This window comes from Scatophagus argus, chromosome 24 (genome assembly GCF_020382885.2).
Source record: "Scatophagus argus isolate fScaArg1 chromosome 24, fScaArg1.pri, whole genome shotgun sequence".
Classification (NCBI taxonomy): Eukaryota; Metazoa; Chordata; class Actinopteri; family Scatophagidae; genus Scatophagus; species Scatophagus argus.
This window is the reverse complement of record NC_058516.1, coordinates 12,335,501-12,353,295: the sequence shown is the minus strand read 5'-3', so window position 1 is coordinate 12,353,295 and position 17,795 is coordinate 12,335,501. Positions and strand designations below refer to the sequence as shown.

The 17,795-nt window shown below is 41.8% G+C and overlaps 2 protein-coding genes across 2 annotated transcripts in view; one reads left to right on the top strand and one right to left on the bottom strand.

Moving 5' to 3' along the window:
• The window catches only part of LOC124055174 (diacylglycerol kinase zeta-like), a 92,116-nt gene extending 80,986 nt beyond the window's left edge, over positions 1–11,130 (bottom strand). The window contains exons 1-2 of the mRNA XM_046381700.1: positions 10,674–11,130; positions 10,211–10,323 (exon numbers count right to left, since the gene is read on the bottom strand). Of these exons, the coding sequence (XP_046237656.1) occupies positions 10,211–10,323; positions 10,674–10,790 (230 nt within the window). The 5' untranslated portion in view covers positions 10,791–11,130. The remainder of the gene's footprint in view (positions 1–10,210; positions 10,324–10,673) is intronic.
• A 1,929-nt stretch (positions 11,131–13,059) lies between these two features.
• LOC124055539 (glutamic acid-rich protein-like) lies at positions 13,060–14,954 on the top strand. Its single transcript, XM_046382429.1, has 2 exons — positions 13,060–14,283; positions 14,838–14,954. The coding sequence occupies exon 1, from the start codon at positions 13,362–13,364 to the stop codon at positions 13,983–13,985; it is 624 nt and encodes a 207-aa protein (XP_046238385.1). The 5' UTR covers positions 13,060–13,361; the 3' UTR covers positions 13,986–14,283; positions 14,838–14,954.
• Positions 14,955–17,795: the final 2,841 nt, after the last annotated feature.

Here is a 17,795-nt window from a genome sequence, read left to right as displayed (position 1 = left end):
GTGTTACTTTCGAATTGGTGGAGGCGTATACACATGGGTCTCCCAAAAATCACACAAGCACATGCACATTAGGTTAATTGGCTATTCTACATTGCCCCTGGGTGTGAGTGTGTGTGGTTGTCTGTCTTTGTGTGTCAGCCCTGTGATTGACTGGCGACCAGTTCACGGTGAACCCCGCCTCTCGCCCGTAGTCAGCTGGCTTAGGCTCCAGCCTCCCGAAGGATAAGCGATATAGAAAATGGATGGATGGATAGAGTAGTTTAGAGAAGGGTTTCCAAAGTAGGTGCCGGATCACCTTAGGGTGACACAAGGATTGGCCAGGGCAAGATCAGTCATCAATCAAATTACTCTGATGGCTCCTCCCTTAGAGGGTTTATGTGAATGGTTATTGCTCCTGATGACCTGATGCCACCTTGAAAGCCACCAGTGTATGTGTGTTTTAGTCTGTCTGGAAAAGTATTATATAAGTGCCATTATAAGCATTATATAAGTCCATTAACATGCTGTATGTAGAGGGTTTTGCTGGGTATTCATTTATTTATTTATCTATGTAGAAAACTTTACTATTACTGTGCTTGTAGGAGAGATTCTACTTCTTTGTTTGCACTGAGGGGAAATGGTCCAACCTAATATGATAGTAATTGTCGCTTTCACATAATATTGACCAGACATGAGACCACATGTTAAGTTGCCATCAGATGGAAGGATGTAACATCCCTGATAGAGGCTTATGACACATGACGCAAACGTGTGTTGCACTTGCATTATTTAACAACATTACCCCTCATTCCCATCCATTTGGTCATTATCCATTGAGGACTATATTTTTCAGACAGGTAGCATAAAATTTGGAATAAATATAGATCTTTCAAAAGGTTAACAATAAACGGCATTGATAGAAAGGGACTCAGCTTTTATAGTGCATTCGGAAAGTATTCAGATCGCTTCACTTTTTGCACATTTTGTAATGTTACAGTCTCATTCCAAAATAGATTAAATTCATTTTTTCCATCATAATTCTACACAAAATACCCCATAATGACTTTTTTTTGCAAATGTATTAAAAATAAAAAAAAACAAAAATATAACATGTACATAAGTATTCACAATCTGTGATCAATACTTCGTTGAAGCCCCTTTTTCAGCAATTACAGCCTCAAGTCTTTTTGAGTATGATCCTATAAGCTTGGCACACTTATTTTTGGGTAGTTTCTCCCACTCTTCAATGCAGAACCTCTCAAGCTCTCAATCCAGATGTTTTGGCTTTACTTTAATGGAGTTCTTATGTCACCCATCATGCTGTCAGTGGTATGCACAGGCAGAGAATTAGGCAAGTGATGTGCACAATTTACATCACAAGTAGAGGAAAACAACATGCATACTGAAAGCTACACAAAGTTCTATGACCAGAAGAAATTCAAGCAATTTTGAGCTGGTGGACTATACCCTAAGAGTTTGTGTTTTTCCTTTTTGTTTTTTTAGCTTTGCTATCCGTGTTTGTTCCGATCTGGTGTGTTGTTGTGCTGCCTTATACAACTTTTTGGCTTGAGGCAAGAAGCACATTGTTTTTTCCCCTCCCACTCCCTCAGCTAGTCAAATTAATGTCAATAATCATCATCAGTAGGATCAACGGTGTGCTGCCAGAGGCCCAGATAAGGCCACCGCAGATGTTGAGGTATCCGGCCATAAACAATACAGAAAATTAAAAAGCTTCATACTAGCCAAGGCTCTTCCCTCATTCCCTCTCTTTCCTAATTTCCTGTCTGTTCTTGGCTACCTCTATCAAAAAGTAAATCCATAAGAATAATCTAAAACCTAGAATTACCACCTTGTGGCTGTAAGCCTCTGTGCATCAGTCAAGTTGCAGTGTACAACCCTTTTAGTCCAGACTCATATAATGACTTTTAGAAAGCTTCATTATATGATGCAACGAAAAATCACCTTTAGTTCAATATCATCAAAATCAACAAGCTTGTGGTGAACTACAATGCTTCAAATATAAAGTAGAACAAGCTACACATTCTAAAACTTGGTTGCTTCACGCACGTCTTCAATGCAGCAAATCTATACAATCAGCAGAATCCTTCTGTGGAACACTGTGATTGAGCTTTTGGACATAAAATGCAATCACTTATTAGACGTTCGCGTGAAAGTCATAATTAGTGCACGAACTCTTAAATTTTGTCTAAAACATGTTTGTTGTGTATTTTGGGCTAGTATGAGACCTGCAGTGGGAACATCTGCTGAATTGTGGGTATCCTTGGTCAGCCCCCATCTGCTTGGCGTAGCCATGTTCTTGAGCTTATGTCACCTGTTATGATCAGTTAAGTCCATCACATAAGAAAGTGAAGATATAATAACATTATGTGAGGATATGGTGACTTTTGACCACAAAAATCTAATCATTGCAATTAGTGCCTGAGATACTGCATTCAGGAGAGCGGGATGCACAGACAACCCAAAAAACATAATTCTTCTGAAAAAGAAGAATTAAAAAAAGGGGAAAAACTTACATGTTTTTTCAGGCCTCAGGTTATTCAGTGGCTGGTGTACAAAGATTGCAGAAAGCTTATACAGAGCCCAAAATTTAAAGAGTTTATCTTTTGGAAACAATGTCCAAATTAAATTCTTAATATTCAGTTTTATTTCTTGTGCACAGGTGAACACTGTGTACTGAAGACAAGACACAGACCTGTGTCACTAGCAAACTTGCAACATACCGTCCAGGCTGACTGCATTTAGCAACGCAAACCTGTCACCAACTCTTTTTACTCTTGTCTGTTTTATTTCAACTACATCCTTCAAATGGTAGACATATTGAATTATACATAATAGCACAATTTTATTTCACTAAGTGATACTATACTAGTGTTATTGGCAGGAAGGCAGTATTTAATGTATGATATATTAAATTAGGTCTTTACAGCAGCAGGTCTGTGCTCCATCTGCAGGCTTTATTGTCAGTGATAACCAGTGTCAGTCTGTGAGTGATATTTGTGTTGTTTGAGTTTATCACTGTCTGATATACTGAGTGTGCACAGGCTAACATCACACTAACGGGCGATTAACGGTAGCTGCATTCCAAACAGAATACTTTTTCTTTTTAACTGTTTCTCTTCCTCATAAAGCAAACTATACTGAGGTGTCATACTGTTCCTCTAACCTGAAAATTCTTCAGTTTCCTGTTGTACAGTGTGTTGGATAAAATGTTGTTAAAGATATTGATTTATTCATACATGCCAACTCCACTTTATCCCTCTCCGTCCTCTAATAGTGAACTGACACAGCCACCTCACTGGATCGATATATCGATAGATTTAAGTCTGTCAGGATCCCTGCAAATATTTCTTTCAAAAACGTCTGTCTGAGCTTAATGGGGGGCGCTCTTGAGCAGCGACATATGAAGACTTGTCTGTCGCTCTGTAGAGATAACTTCTTTTGTCATCATACTAACCTAATGTCAACAATTAGAATGACACAGTAAGCCTCAAGAAGATTCAAAACATTCTGTGATGTCTAGGGCAAAGAACTTGAGGAAAACTCAAGATCTCAGGGGGAAGCCTCCCCAGAAACTAACCTAACAGCCACAGAAACAGCTAAGCTAATGGCGGCAATAACCAATTCAGAGCAAGTGATGCTGAAGTGAATACATAACATGGACAAGAAAGTGGATTCAAAATCACAAGATCTCCACAACCACCAACTTAATTGGCCAAATCACTGCAGCCCCTATGGAGCTAATGGCTAAAATTAAAGCAGTAAGCGCTAACTATGCCACTCAGCAAGCTCATTTAACTAGTCTTGAGGAGGCTACACACACAAACTTCGACAAGGTGACTAACCTGGATACTGCACTAACTCTGGACTGGGAATACCACAGCTTGCAGCTGGCACTTATCAAGGGACAGCGGCCCAGAGCCTTTGTGGTCAAATTCACAATTGCCAGGACAAACTAGAAGCGCTATGGAGAGTTGCAAGGATGAATCCCATATCCTTCGACGGGGATAAAATCATCATCTCCCTGACCTACCTACTGGCAAGACATCAGATTTGTTACACTTTACCCAGTACAGCACAGGATCTTGTCTCATTTACAAACCCAGCTGCTGCCGAAGACTACCTTCTGGAAAACATTTTCCATTTTCCAATACATACATTTTAACACACTAATAGTTAGGATGGACTGGTAAAAAGCTACTGCTCTGAGGCGAAAGAACTTATGACAGTGAAATGTCGACCACACTCTGCCTCGGGAGTTTACCGCAGTGTTCGTCACCATTGTTTACATTCCACTGGGTGCTAATGCTAACAAAGTGCTACAGCAGCTACATGAAACCATTAGCTTGCTGCAGACTAGGCACCCAGAGGCAGTTTTTCCTTGTCACTGCTGCTAAGTGCTTACTCATGGAAGAATGTTGGGTTCTTTGTTTTACAAAATTTAATTAAAGAGTATGGTCTAGGCTTGATCTAATTGGAAAGTGTCATTTTTTGTGAATTGGTGCTGTATAAATAAACTGAACTGAATTGAAAAAATCAACTGTCCAAGAGGAAAGGTCAAGTTTGGCACGCTGGTCAACATTACCCATTTCTCTTGCAGGTTGCATAATTACAATTATTAAAATGTTTTATTTTATTAAATTATTAAAATGACCGTGTTAGACGGGGGCTTAGACCTAATGAATTTTATATATTATTACTGATCAATGAATATTGCTTAACTACTAGGATCTGGATCTACACATGATGGTGTGGGTCCTGTCTGGTCTACTATGGAATTAAATTCCAGCTCACTCATCTCACCTATATCTTTAATGTGTCCCCCTTGAATGGGAACGATCCTCTTAAAAATAACGTGGTTAAGAAGACCCTCAACATCTGCTTTCAGTGTTGACACCATTTTTTGGCTTCAAAAAAGCTCTCAGTTTGGCCACCATTACTTTAAACCCTACTTTTACTCTGGCCCAAATAGAACATGCATTAAATTCTGGCACAGAAAAGGCATAACCTATTTTAAAGATCTTTTTAGTGACTCACTTGTCTCCTTTGATACTTTATCTAAAAACTGTCATATTCCAAGTTCCCATTTTTTCTGACATTTAATGGCACCAAGCTTTGCTATGAAACATTATAGGAAATTTCCTCTGGATTAAAGAAGTTATGATGTGCCTTCAATTAGCAAATTTAAGAAACCCTGAGGGGGTCACTTAGGGATTATGACCAAACCTGGAGGTCGTGTATTGATTAAATGGTGCGGCTACATGTATGTACGTTGTTATGTTAAGTGTTAAAAAAAAAAAAAAAACTTCTCCGCCTATGTCCTGTCTGTGAAAATGTTCCCACAAGCTAAACTACACACACACACACACACACACACACTGTATTGCAGTACTACAGACACAGCTAATCCTTACAAAACTCCTCTGGTGAGTCGGGAGAATTCAGAGCCATGCCAGCTTGCCCCACCCCCAACACACAAACACAGACACACAATCCCATCTGGATGACTGATTATACTAAATTATGCTGAGATTATGTCTCGTGCTGGTAGTGGCATAAGAAGCTGGCCGATGAAAAGCTTCACTTTGTCTTACTATCTGACTTCCAACAGTGACAGAAACTCTTGCTGACATTTGAAAGACCGTACCAGAAAACACAATTAAACAGCTGAAGAAGAGCAAGAGAAAATCCATACACATCATTTATGATGTCACTGAGTTCAATATCAGACAAGCTTTTCACAAATACTCTTCCTATGTATAACAAGTGGGTCCTTTATTATTTGTACTGTAATCTGCAGCCAGAGACTGTAGAAAAGCAGTTTTGATAATACCCACATCATATATTGATATATTTTCACCATAAATGATCATTGAAGAGAGACAAGGGTTACCATCACTCCCAATTACCTGAAACAATAGCTGTCATTACCCGTCAATGTCACCACTCAACTTATTAACTCACAAAAAACATAAAAAGAATGCGCAAGATAAAAACGCACACATAAGAAAAACCTCTTAACAGATGTAAAGGACCAATATATTACAAAATTGGAGTTAGTACGGAGTTAGGTATTCTAACTGAATGCTAACAAAACATTAGCTAATCATGCATAATTAATCTACTGGTGTCTAGTAAAATGAAACATAACATTAGTCTCCCTTTGTGTTGGATTGTATACACTAATGCAACATGTCTTTGTGGAAATTTGGTGGAAGTTTATTCAGTATGTAGTGTGTTTTGCTGTTTTTGACACCTACAATAAATAGCCAGTGATGGCTTTTGTACATTGATGTCATGATGTCATTAGACGTCTTTTTTCTGACCTTCCGGGTATACAAGTGATTACAGAGCTTTAATACTGAATTGAACAAGTCGAAACTACTTAACAAAATTAAAAGGAATTATTAAACTACATTTTCCTGTCAAAATAAAGTGCTCTGCAACTAGACATGTATGAGTCTTTCAGTCAGTTAATTCACTCGGCTCCTAAAAAATAACCGAGATTCACGAATCCTCTTCTTTATCAACCTGGATCTGTTCAGTCTTTGCTGCTAAAAACCCAATTAAATGCAAAATTATAAATTGTGCAACTCATGATCTCTTTATAATTTGCCCCATTCATTCTAAGCAGTTGGTAGCAAGAAACTGATGCAACAAATAGCATAAATTGGACTAGCAGTGGTTGCTATCTTACTCATGCTAGTCCATGTAATTTATGTTATTTGTTGCTACAGTTTCTTGCTAACAACTACTTAGAATGAGTGGAGTAGGTTTTAAAGACAAGAAATGCACAATTTAAAGTATGAACATGGGTTGTCAGCAGTAATGTTACATAATATATATTTAATGCCCTATTAACTTTATTTATCCCAAAGACATGACACCGCATGGCCATCTAAAATGTAGATGTTCTATGCATTCTATGATTTGCTCCAAAGTTGGAAGTGAAACACCATTTATTATGTATTTTTTAGTGATGGGAATATTGCCTGCAACTTTAATTGTGCGGTCTCGGACTCACATGATCCAAGAGGACTTTGGATTGCACCAGTAAGAACATACCGGTGATACTGACTCACGTTAACATTCAAATTAACAGCCCTGGCTGCCCTGGCTGTTAATTTGGGGGTACTTTGGGGTACCCTGGCAAGTAATACTGATAAAATGTGTCCAATTATCTCTAGCTTTGACTATGAAGGGTAAGTGGAGAACTGCAAATTCTGTCTCAAGTTCACCAAAGAATGAAACTGTTTCTCAAACTCACTTAGCAATCCTGCAATCTTGTCTTTATGCTGTTTCATGCCAGTTGCACATGCCTTTCTTAGGCTAGGGAAATGTGCGGCGTCACCACTTGTCAGCTGTGTCGCCCACAAAGTCAGCTTCAACTTGAATGCACGTATGCTGTAATAAAACTGTGTGACAACTTGCAACATTTTGTTCAGAATATTCAAGTGTTCCGTAATATCCACCAGAAATGCACTGATGGCGCGCTGTCTGTAGCCAGGCTGATGGCGTGGAACCAGTCCACTCCTACTTTGTCCAGTGCACCAACCACAGAGCCGAAAATGTCCTCAGCTGTTGTAGGGTCACTCATAGGCAACAACTCAAGGAACTCCTCAGTGAAGGTCAGTGTCTCATCAACTCCACGAATAAACATGTTCAGTTGAGCAACGTCTGTAATGTCAGCGTTCTCATCAATTGCGACAGAAAATGCGAGAAATGACTTGACTTTGTGTTTCAACTGCCTGTCTAAATCTGCCGATAGTTCCGGTATCCTCTCTGCCATAGTATACCTTGTCAGACTAATGCTGGCAAATGCTTGTTGCTTTTCAGGACACACGAGTTCTGCAGCCTTCATCATGCCTGTTTTAACGAACTCATCAACGGAATACGGCTCGGCTCTGGGTGAAAATTGACTGCTGTTTCCTCAGATCCACCAGCAATTCATTTATCTTCTCTCTCCTAAGTCATCCTTACGAGATGTTGTATTTTTCACCATAATGAGTCCCATAGTGGCGCCGAATATTATATTCCTTAAGCACCGACACTTGTTAATTACACATCAAGCACACAGGTTTCCCGTTTACCTCTGTGAATAAATAGGAAGCGGTCCATTTCTCTTGGAAAACTCTACATTCGATAGCCACTTTTCTCCTTTTTGAAAAAGACATTTTGGCTAATGAGGGTGTCAAGGCGAGTAGAAAATAGTGACAGCAGCACCTTGATCCAGGTGTGTTCCTGGTCTGTTCACATGACCTCCAGTAGGTGCGTACCTCTCATTTGGCCTGCCATCCCAATTTCAATCGGATCCTCAGCTTACTCAAGTGTCACTTCTGTTGACCATGTGTAGAAGCCGACACCAAACAGTTTGTTGTGGCCTGCTCGCTATACTCACCTTACTGGACAGATTCTCTAAATCAGCCTTTTTTTTTTATCTTGCCCAAGCTGCCTTGTGCTTATGAGTCTGCTGATTTACTAGCTGAATATAACTTTCATCTCCATGTGATAGTTTCAGATATCATTTCAGATCATGGTCCTCAAATCATCTCTCAACTCCGGAAATCTTTCCACACTGCCTTGAGACCCTCAGTCAGCTTGTCCTCTGGATTTCATCCTAGAACAATGGGCATGTTTCTGGATCACATTAACAAATATCACGTGTGCCCAGGGCGAAGAGCCAATGGGGGGTCCTCAATTTTATTGGATTTTGCTATGAACTTTTTTAATGTGCAGTCAACATATCTGATTTTGTGTGGTCATAGGAATGGCTCAGTACGACATTGAACATTTCAAAATGACAAATATAATTTGAAAGTAAAAGCCTTGATACAGTGGTTGTGAATTGCCCTATGTTATTGTGTCATGGTGTGTACCGTATTTTTCGGACTATAAGTCGCACTTTTTTTCATGGTTTGGCTGGTCCTGCGACTTATACTCAGGTGCGACTTATATAATAAAATATATACGGTAATTTCACATGTTCATGCTGACAGTCGCGAGGGGGCGCTCTAGGCTGGTGTGCCAGTATCTGCTACGCTCCAGTACCACCGAAAAATTTAAATTTAAACAACTTATAAAGACAACTGAGAAAGACTGAACACAAATGCCCCAAAAAGAAAATCATACGCTGCAGATTACAAGCTGCAAGTAGTGAAATATGCAGCCGAAAACCGTAATGGAGCAGCTGAAAGAAAGTTTGTAGTTAGCGAGAAACTTGTGAGGGACTGGCGAAAAGCGGAGGATACTCTAACTGCAATGAAGAAAACCAAAAAAGCTAATCGCGGGCTAAAAGCTAGATGACCACAGCTAGAGGAACAGGGTTTGGTAAACTTATGTTGTTTATGTTATAGTTATCTGAATATCTGTTGATGTGTTACATTAACATACCAGACACCCATTCAGCCCGTTGTTCTCTAACCTATTGTTATTACTATAATTTACCGTTCAAGATGAAATATCTGTTCTTGGTCTCTGATTTTATAAAATAAATTTCCCCACAAAAATGCGACTTATAGTCCAGTGCGACTTATATATGTTTTTTTCTTCTTCATTATGCATTTTTTGGCTGGTGCGACTTATACTCCGGAGCGACGTATAGTCCGAAAAATACAGTATGCTCTATTTTGGTGTGTAGGTAGGTGTCTATAACACATTGTGTCCAGGGCTGTGGTCATGAAAAGCTGTCTGTAGTTGTTGTCACCACTACAGTTCTTGCACACAGTAAGATTTTCCCACAAATAGAATACACATCACATGCTATTAGTTCATTCTAACACTTCAAACTTCAAAGTGCACCATACTGTTTTAGTCCACAGTGTTGCATATTTCTACCATACCTGTGCATAAAGGTTAATCACTAATAGCTAATAACCATAATAGCATGAAAGAGTTTCCTGGTTCTTGCAACCTTAGAATTAAGATGCTAGATTTTTGGCAGCCGTACAGCGCTTAAACAAGTTTTAAAACCTGACGTCAGCAGTGGCACAGATCTTAACATTTTCACTTTGGAGAGGAGGGCAAATGCACATGAACATGACATTAACGGTTAACGCACACATATATGTGCACAACGTCATGTGAAAGACAGTAACGCAGACACTAAGGCAACATAGTCAGGAACAAGGTACACAGTAACATTCAGGTAAAACAGGTTAGCAGGAAGTTGCCACATCCCCCTGTTTATATTAGATTTGATCGCAGTGTTTCCTACCTGTAGGACACTTGCTTCCTGAAGGTCAGCTGGACAAACTCTGACTCTACCTGAGACACTGACAACTGGCCATCCTCCTCCTTAGCCCCCTCCACCTCCTTCTCTCTCGGTACCTAAAATAAATATAAAATTGTTTTAACTGCCAGTTTTTCAGAGTGAGTTGACTGAGCTCATTGGATACCTGCACGTTTACGACTTCTTTTAATGTCAGCTTGTGTGCACGTTGTGCTCTGTTGTGACAACATACTGCACTATAGCACCGTATTCCAGTGGAGTATATAGTGACAACATATGATTGCATAACAGGAACTACTGGATAACAGATGATACGGCAAATATATAATGTTATTGATATATTTTCTTGCTGTAGCGATAAACTCAACAGGATGTCATTTGACTGTTTTTAGATAGAAGAAAGTACGCAATTTTACAGACGAGTAAGCACCCGCCTACACACACCCACCTGGCAGCTGTCGGGCTTTAGCATGCGGCTTCCCTCCGCGGCGAACACGTCCTCCTCCTCGGCCACGTTCTCCAGTCCAGGCCGCTCCACAACCGGAGAAGGGGAGTCTCTCATCATCCCTGCGGTCTCTCAGCGTGCCCTTTGTTTAACGATGGATAATGTTATAATACGGTCATTTTCATACCCGCACTCTGACGACTTAAGTGCTTCCTGTTGTTTTCCTGTAATTTTAGAAGTAACTACGGGTGTTTTTGGTCCGTATTCGGCTTTATCCCATCCACTCAAGAAGTGTAGCACGCTGTTAAATAACCGCTTGTTGAGTTGTAACGTTCTGTCAAATTTGATCAGGACGCCAGCCTGATCAGCTGTTCAGTATGGAAAGTTACTCTGTTGACTGCGGATGAACCGCGCTCTGCACAGTAGCGAATCTGTATTTATTACAGGTTGTTGTTAGCTCTTTCTCTCCCCCCCTCTCTCGCTCTGTCTCTCTCTCTCTCACACACACACACACACACACACAAATTGTGTCCACCTCTCTTCTTTTCATATGCTGACTAATAAGATATAAACTGAAATTATAAAATTATGCGTTAATTTTCTATATGTTTGGACTACATTACAAGGTCCCCCCTGCCTTACCCCTTATAAAGGATCATTTCATTAAAGGCACCACATTTTCTAAAGTAAAGTACAACGTTAAGAATATGACAGATGTTTAAAAAAAAGAATTATTAAAAAGAGAACATTTGTTCAGTGGTCTTATGAGAAATTTCTGACAGATAAAGAGTTAATGTCAGTCTTACAAACTGGAGCTGACATGGACAAGTTTGAGTTGCATTATGGGAAGTGTAGTGTTTTTGGTGCTTGAGAACACCATTGTCCATCACACCTTATTACAAAGACTGGAACATAGGAACTTAAATCCTATTTGTCGGATCAGTCTCAGTTCGTACATGGTAATAATGACTCTTCTATACACACCAAAGTTAGCCACAGAGTTCCACAAGCATCTGTGCTTGGACAAATGATTTTCACCTTATATACTGTATGCTTCCCACAGGTAAAATTATTAGGAAATATTACTGTCTGGATGACACAGTTATACACAATAGTTCACAAGAATGGGAAACAAAACAGGGAGATAGCCAGGCAGCAGGTGAGTTCAAAAGTTTAACCGAGATGTCCAGACTGAAGAATCCGAAACACAAAGGCAAACTCTAAAAGCTGGGGGGTATCAGGTCGACCAGAGGTAAAATGCCCCTGTTGCAGACACAGGTCTAGAACCCGGTGAGACGCAGGAAATCCCCAACCAGGAAGCACCCCATAGCCCTGGGGATTTCTCAGCACCTTTGTCACCTACATCCCAAGGGAGCATTTCCACAGATGCCACAGCCTGAACCCGTAAAGGAGAGGATAAAGTGGCCAAAGATGTCTGACACGTAGGAGTGGCTCAGCTTTGAGGAAGACCTGGACAGAGTCCTTGAAGTCACATCAGCGGGAGTCTTCGGGAGTGCCTCAGGAGGCTAAGAAAGGCAGAAAGGACAAGGAAACTGAGCAGCACCTGGAGAGAGGGATCATCACTGGATGCACAATCCCTCCCATCCTGTTTGTCATGGGCATGAACCTCATCATCAAAGCAGGGGAAAAGGAATAGACGAGACGCTAGTCAGCTCAGCTCGGTTATGTTTTTCTCTCTGACCGAGGTTAGTGCAAATGAGCAAGTTTTAATGCTTTCTCAAGGTATTTGACCTTCCTCAAGTCTGCTTGTTGTTTATTTGAGCTAGTGGTTGGTGTACTTTATGGAATCATTTGACTAACTCGGCTCTAAGTATTACATACCCGTCAAACTGAGCACTGAATCAAACTGTATTTCTGTATATATTATAGATCAGTTTGATCAAGTTAGCATTTTTCAGAGGCCTGTGAATATTCTCATTCATCCAGGTCATGGTTATCCATCCATTTTCTATACCGCTTATCCGTGAGGGTCGCGGGGGAGCTGGAGCCTATCCCAGCTGACTACGGGCGAGAGGCGGGGTTCACCCTGGACTGGTCGCCAGTCAATCGCAGGGCCAACACACAAAGACAGACAACCACACACTCTCACACTCACACCTAGGGGCAATTTAGAGTAGCCAATTAACCTAATGTGCATGTTTTTGGTATTGTGGGAGGAAGCCGGCGTACCCGGAGAAAACCCACGCAGGCACAGGGAGAACATGCAAACTCCACATAGAAGGGCCCAGACCGGGATTCGAACCTGGAACCCTCTTGCTATGAGGCGACAGTGCTAACCACTGCACCACCGTGCCGCCCGGTCATGGTTATCTTAACGAAATTCAATCGAACCCAAAAAGCAATTGTGATATTTATTTTATCAATAAAACTGTGCAGAAGAATGGCCCAGTATTAGCAGAGGTACACAAGCATCATTATGACGACAGACAATCAGAATTCTGGTTATCACGATGCATCAAAGGCAACAGAATTCTCTGCTTTGAAACTGCCAGAATTCTGAAGCCCATAAAGAGCACTGACACAGAGAATTCATTTCACTCTGGGGATTAACACTAGCTCAAACTCACACCAGTGACGGCACGTTGTCCTAAGAAAAGACATTTTTCAGAGAGACCGCTTCGTCTTTGTTTAAATTATTGCAAGTTTGCAACTGCTCCTTGCACTGTAACGATGGACGGAGGAGGAGATGGACTGTGGATTGGCTTTGAAAATGGGCCCATCGACAGAGAAGCTCTGGACATACTTTTTATGTTTTTCAACAAACAAGACGCGAGAGAAAGAGATGCACAAGGACACTGGGAAGAGGTCTGGAACTTCATACCGCCATCTGAAGAACCTGGACCGGTCTTCCAACAGGACAACAACGTGGCTGCCGACGAGGCTCACCTTGCTCCACATGCTGCTCCAGAAGAACAACCGCAGCCCAGTGGATCCAGGCGGCGACCTCGTGAAGAAGATGATGAGGAAGAGGAGAGAAGCAGTCGACGATTCAGATGGTGGGATGAATTTGCCGATAGCGACTCAGACAACGACTGGGACAGTGAGGACAGTGACGAAGATGAGAGAGTGTCAGAGGAAGAAGACGAGGATGAGGAGAGAAGCAGTCAAAGACCCGTGTCGCAGGATGAAACTGCAGACCGCAACTCGGACAGCTTCTGCTCCCGTAAGGCTGGCGATGAGGCTAAGGATGAGGGAACGTCAGAGGAAAAAGAGCAGGACCCACTTCCTGAAAGAAAAAGAAAGAGAGAAAGTGATGAGGATGAGGAGAGGAGTGGTAAAAAACTCAAGTGGTGAGATGTAGTTGCAGACAGCAATTCAAACAGCAGCTGGCATAGTGAAGACAGTGATGAGGACTGCACAGGCTCTGAAGAAGAAGAGGAGGACTCACTTCCTGGATTGCCAACAAGAAAGAGGGGCAAATCCAGACCGTAACACCACCACTCACTGCGACAGATACCTCCTCTACCTCAACCACATGACATCCCCTCCATCCACCCACCATCGGACCATCAGCCCACTTTTGGCACCACCACCAGCTGACTGTCCCGGAGGGGGATCCCTCTTTGAGTAGGCTCTCCCAGCGTTTCTTCCTGTAAGTAGTTTTTCCTTGTTCTCATTGAGAGTCCATGGGGGGGGGGTAACTGTACTGCACTGTAACAGTAACTGTACTCCATTGACTAAAATATGCATGAAATTACAACAAGCAGCCGACTGCCAGGTCAGATTAGATAAATGTACCTTTTTTGGCACAGGGCACATATTTAACACTGTTGGGTGGGCTATTAGGTGTTCACGCCTTTGGGCAGGTTCAGCACCTGTATTTCTGCATTTCATAAAAGCCAAGACATTTTTCCTGTTCCTAGAGAAGATAATCCACGTTTGTAAGTTTTAAACTTTTTTTTTTGTTTGTTTTAATGTGCTCAACTGGAGCCTCAATGCCTCACATTAGGAGCAATATTTGCTTTGGGGGATAGCAAGTGTAAAAACAAGGAAAACAACTAAAAAGAATATCAAGCACTTTACTGAAGCAAATTCAAACTGCAAAATATGCTGCCAGCTCCGAGAACAGAAGTAGAAGAACGAGAAAAGATCAACCATTTTAACTGTGTCATCTGTTTCATCTCCCATCTCGCCTCGCATCATCAGGACTGCAATGAGTACTGAAATATTCAACATTCAAACAAGCAATATGTCTCCTGCAAGAAATCATTCAATCCATTTTGAATGTCAAGTAGGTAAAAAAGGGATTCCTTCCTGTTATAAAGAGAGAGAGAGAGAGTGCATTCAGAAAAATTCCATCCAGGGTGTCTTTAGCTTGCAGGGATGAAGCCTGAATATTTTATTTCACTCTCAAGAAAAGACACGCACAAAATATAAACAAATAAAATGAAAAAAAACTGCTCCAGCGTCTAGGAGGAGGAGTGGCAGCAATCTACCACTCCAGTCTTCAGATTAACCCCAAACCTAAATCTATCTTTAGTTCATTTAACAGTTTCACTCTCAGCCTGTCTCACCAAAACTGGAAGTCAGAAAAGCCAGTTTTATTAGTTGTTGTGTATCGCCCACCTGCTGCTGCTTACTCAGAGTTCCTGTCTGAGTTTTCAGACTTCTTATCTAGTTTGGTGCTCAGTACAGATAAAGTCATTATTGTGGGTGACTTTAACATTCATATGGACGTCGACTGTGACAGTCTTATGACAGCCTTTAATTCACTCTTAGATTCAGTAGGTTGCTTTCAGACAGTAAATGAACCAACACGTCAAAATCACACCCTCGATCTGGTTCTCACCTATGGCCTAGAAACTGAGAACCAATTAGTGGCCCCTCCAACCCTCTCCTTTCAGACCACTCACTTATAATTTTTGAATTAAATGTAACAGACAACACACAACAAAAAGGTTTGTTTGCATGTTCTCCCTGTGCCTGCGTGGGTTTTCTCCGGGTACTCCGGCTTCCTCCCACAATACCAAAAATATGCACATTAGGTTAATTGGCTACTCTACATTGCCCCTAGGTGTGAGTGTGAGAGTGTGTGGTTGTGTCTTTGTGTGTTGGCCCTGCGATTGACTGGCGACCAGTCCAGGGTGTACCCCGCCTCTCACCCGTAGTCAGCTGGGATAGGCTCCAGCTCCCCCGCGACCCTGACGGACAAGCGGTATAGAAAATGGATGGATGGATAGCGGAGTCCTCTCTGATAATGTTGTAGACAAATTTAGGGAGGCATTCCCATTACAGCTCCCTTCAGCACAATGTACCGTGAAAAGGCCCAGCAAGCTCAGCTTGCTAGTCAAATGTTGTGAAATAACTGTATTGAATGTTGAACTGAAGTCCATGAACAGCACACGTATGTATGTGTGGGCCAGGTGGAGGGCGGTGGCAATGGAGTCGCCTGAGGAGTGGTTTGGATCATGCGTGAACTGCATGAGGGCTCCAGAGAGGGTGGCAGCAGGGTCTGGATGTGCCTCGTGGCAAGCCTCTTGAAGCACTTCATGATGATGGGTGTGACGGATACTAGTCATTGAGGCAGGACACTGGAGATTTCTTTGGTGATGGGCCAATGGTAGTGTGGGAACAATGGCACTGCTCAGGGAAATTCAATTCAGTTTATTTCAATTCAGTTTATTTGTATAGCGCCAATTCACAACAAAAGCTATCTCATGACACTTTCCAATTAGAGCAGGTCTAGACCAAACTCTTTAATTAAATTGTAATACAGAGAGCCCAACATTCCCCCTTGAGCAAGCACTTGGCGACAGTGGCGAGGAAAAACTGCCTTTTAGAAGGCAGAAACCTCAGAGCAGACCCCGGCTCAAGATGGGCTTGACCAGTTGGGTTGAGAGAGAGAGCAGGAGAGAGAGAGAGAGAGAGAGAAATAGACAGACAAGGAGAGAGGAAGAGGTGGTGGGGCATGAGAGAAGGACCACACAAGCATAGCAGCAGTAATAATACAAGAAATATAAATATTGGAAATAAATATTGGAACTGTAGATAATGATAATGGAGTATACAGGAGGTACTATGGCGATTATGATAGCAGTATTAGTAACAGTAATAATGGTAGTAGCTGTACAGAGTAGTAACAGAATTAAAATAAATTATGACTAAACAGCAGTAATCGCAGTGAGTTTCAAGCAGGACCGCAGCAGGAGCTCCAACCACGATCCATGGGAACCTGCGAGACGAGAAAGCACAAGGACTCCAGGGAAGAAGTTGGGTTAGTGATATGCATTAATGGGACATAAATGTGTGCAGAAACTAGGGGCCGGCGTAGGCCAGCCATAACTATAAGCTCTATCAAACAGGAAAGTTTTTAGTCTACTCTTAAATATAGAGAGGGTGTCCACCACCCGGACCGAAACCGGAAGATGGTTCCATAGTAGAGGAGCTTGATAACTAAAGGCTCTGGTTCCCAATCTACTTTTATAGACTCTAGGAACCACAAGTAGTCCTGAATTTTGGGAACGCAAAGCTCTGGTGGGATAATAGGGAACTATCAACTCTTTAATATAGGATGGTGCCTGACCATTCAGGGCTATATATATGTGAGGGAAAGAATTTTAAAATCTATCCTGAATTTTACAGGTAGCCAATGTAGAGAAGCCAGTACAGGAGAAATATGATCTCTCATGCTGGTTCTTGTGAGTAATCTTGCTGCAGCGTTCTGGATTAGCTGGAGAGTCTTTATAGATTTATTGGGGTAGCCTGATAGAAGGGAATTACAAGATATCAACAAGATGTTGAAGATGTCAGCGAAGACATCTGCTAGCTGGTCTGCACATCCCCTAAGCACTGTTGTCAGCCCAGCAGGTTTCCCTGAGTTAACTCCACGTAGGATTTTCCTCACATTGATTTTTGGCCAGGGTGAGGTAGACTTTCTGACTGCCATGTCATTTGAAATTCAGCACATCAGGAAGGGAAGCATCACTGTCATAGGTAGATGGAATCATCCTGTAGTTATTGATGGCCTGGATGCCCTGCCACATGCCACAGTGTTGCCTCTGTCCTTCACGTGGCTGTGGATACTCTGGGCATATGTGTGCGGGCCTCTTCAGTGGTCCAGGACAGTTGGCCCTTGCTGTTCTTAGGGTAGCAATGTCACCATCT

Coding starts and splice junctions, on each gene's coding strand:
- LOC124055539 (XM_046382429.1), top strand. CDS start 13,362: ATGGACGGAGGAGGAGATGGACTGTGGATTGGCTTTGAAAATGGGCCC.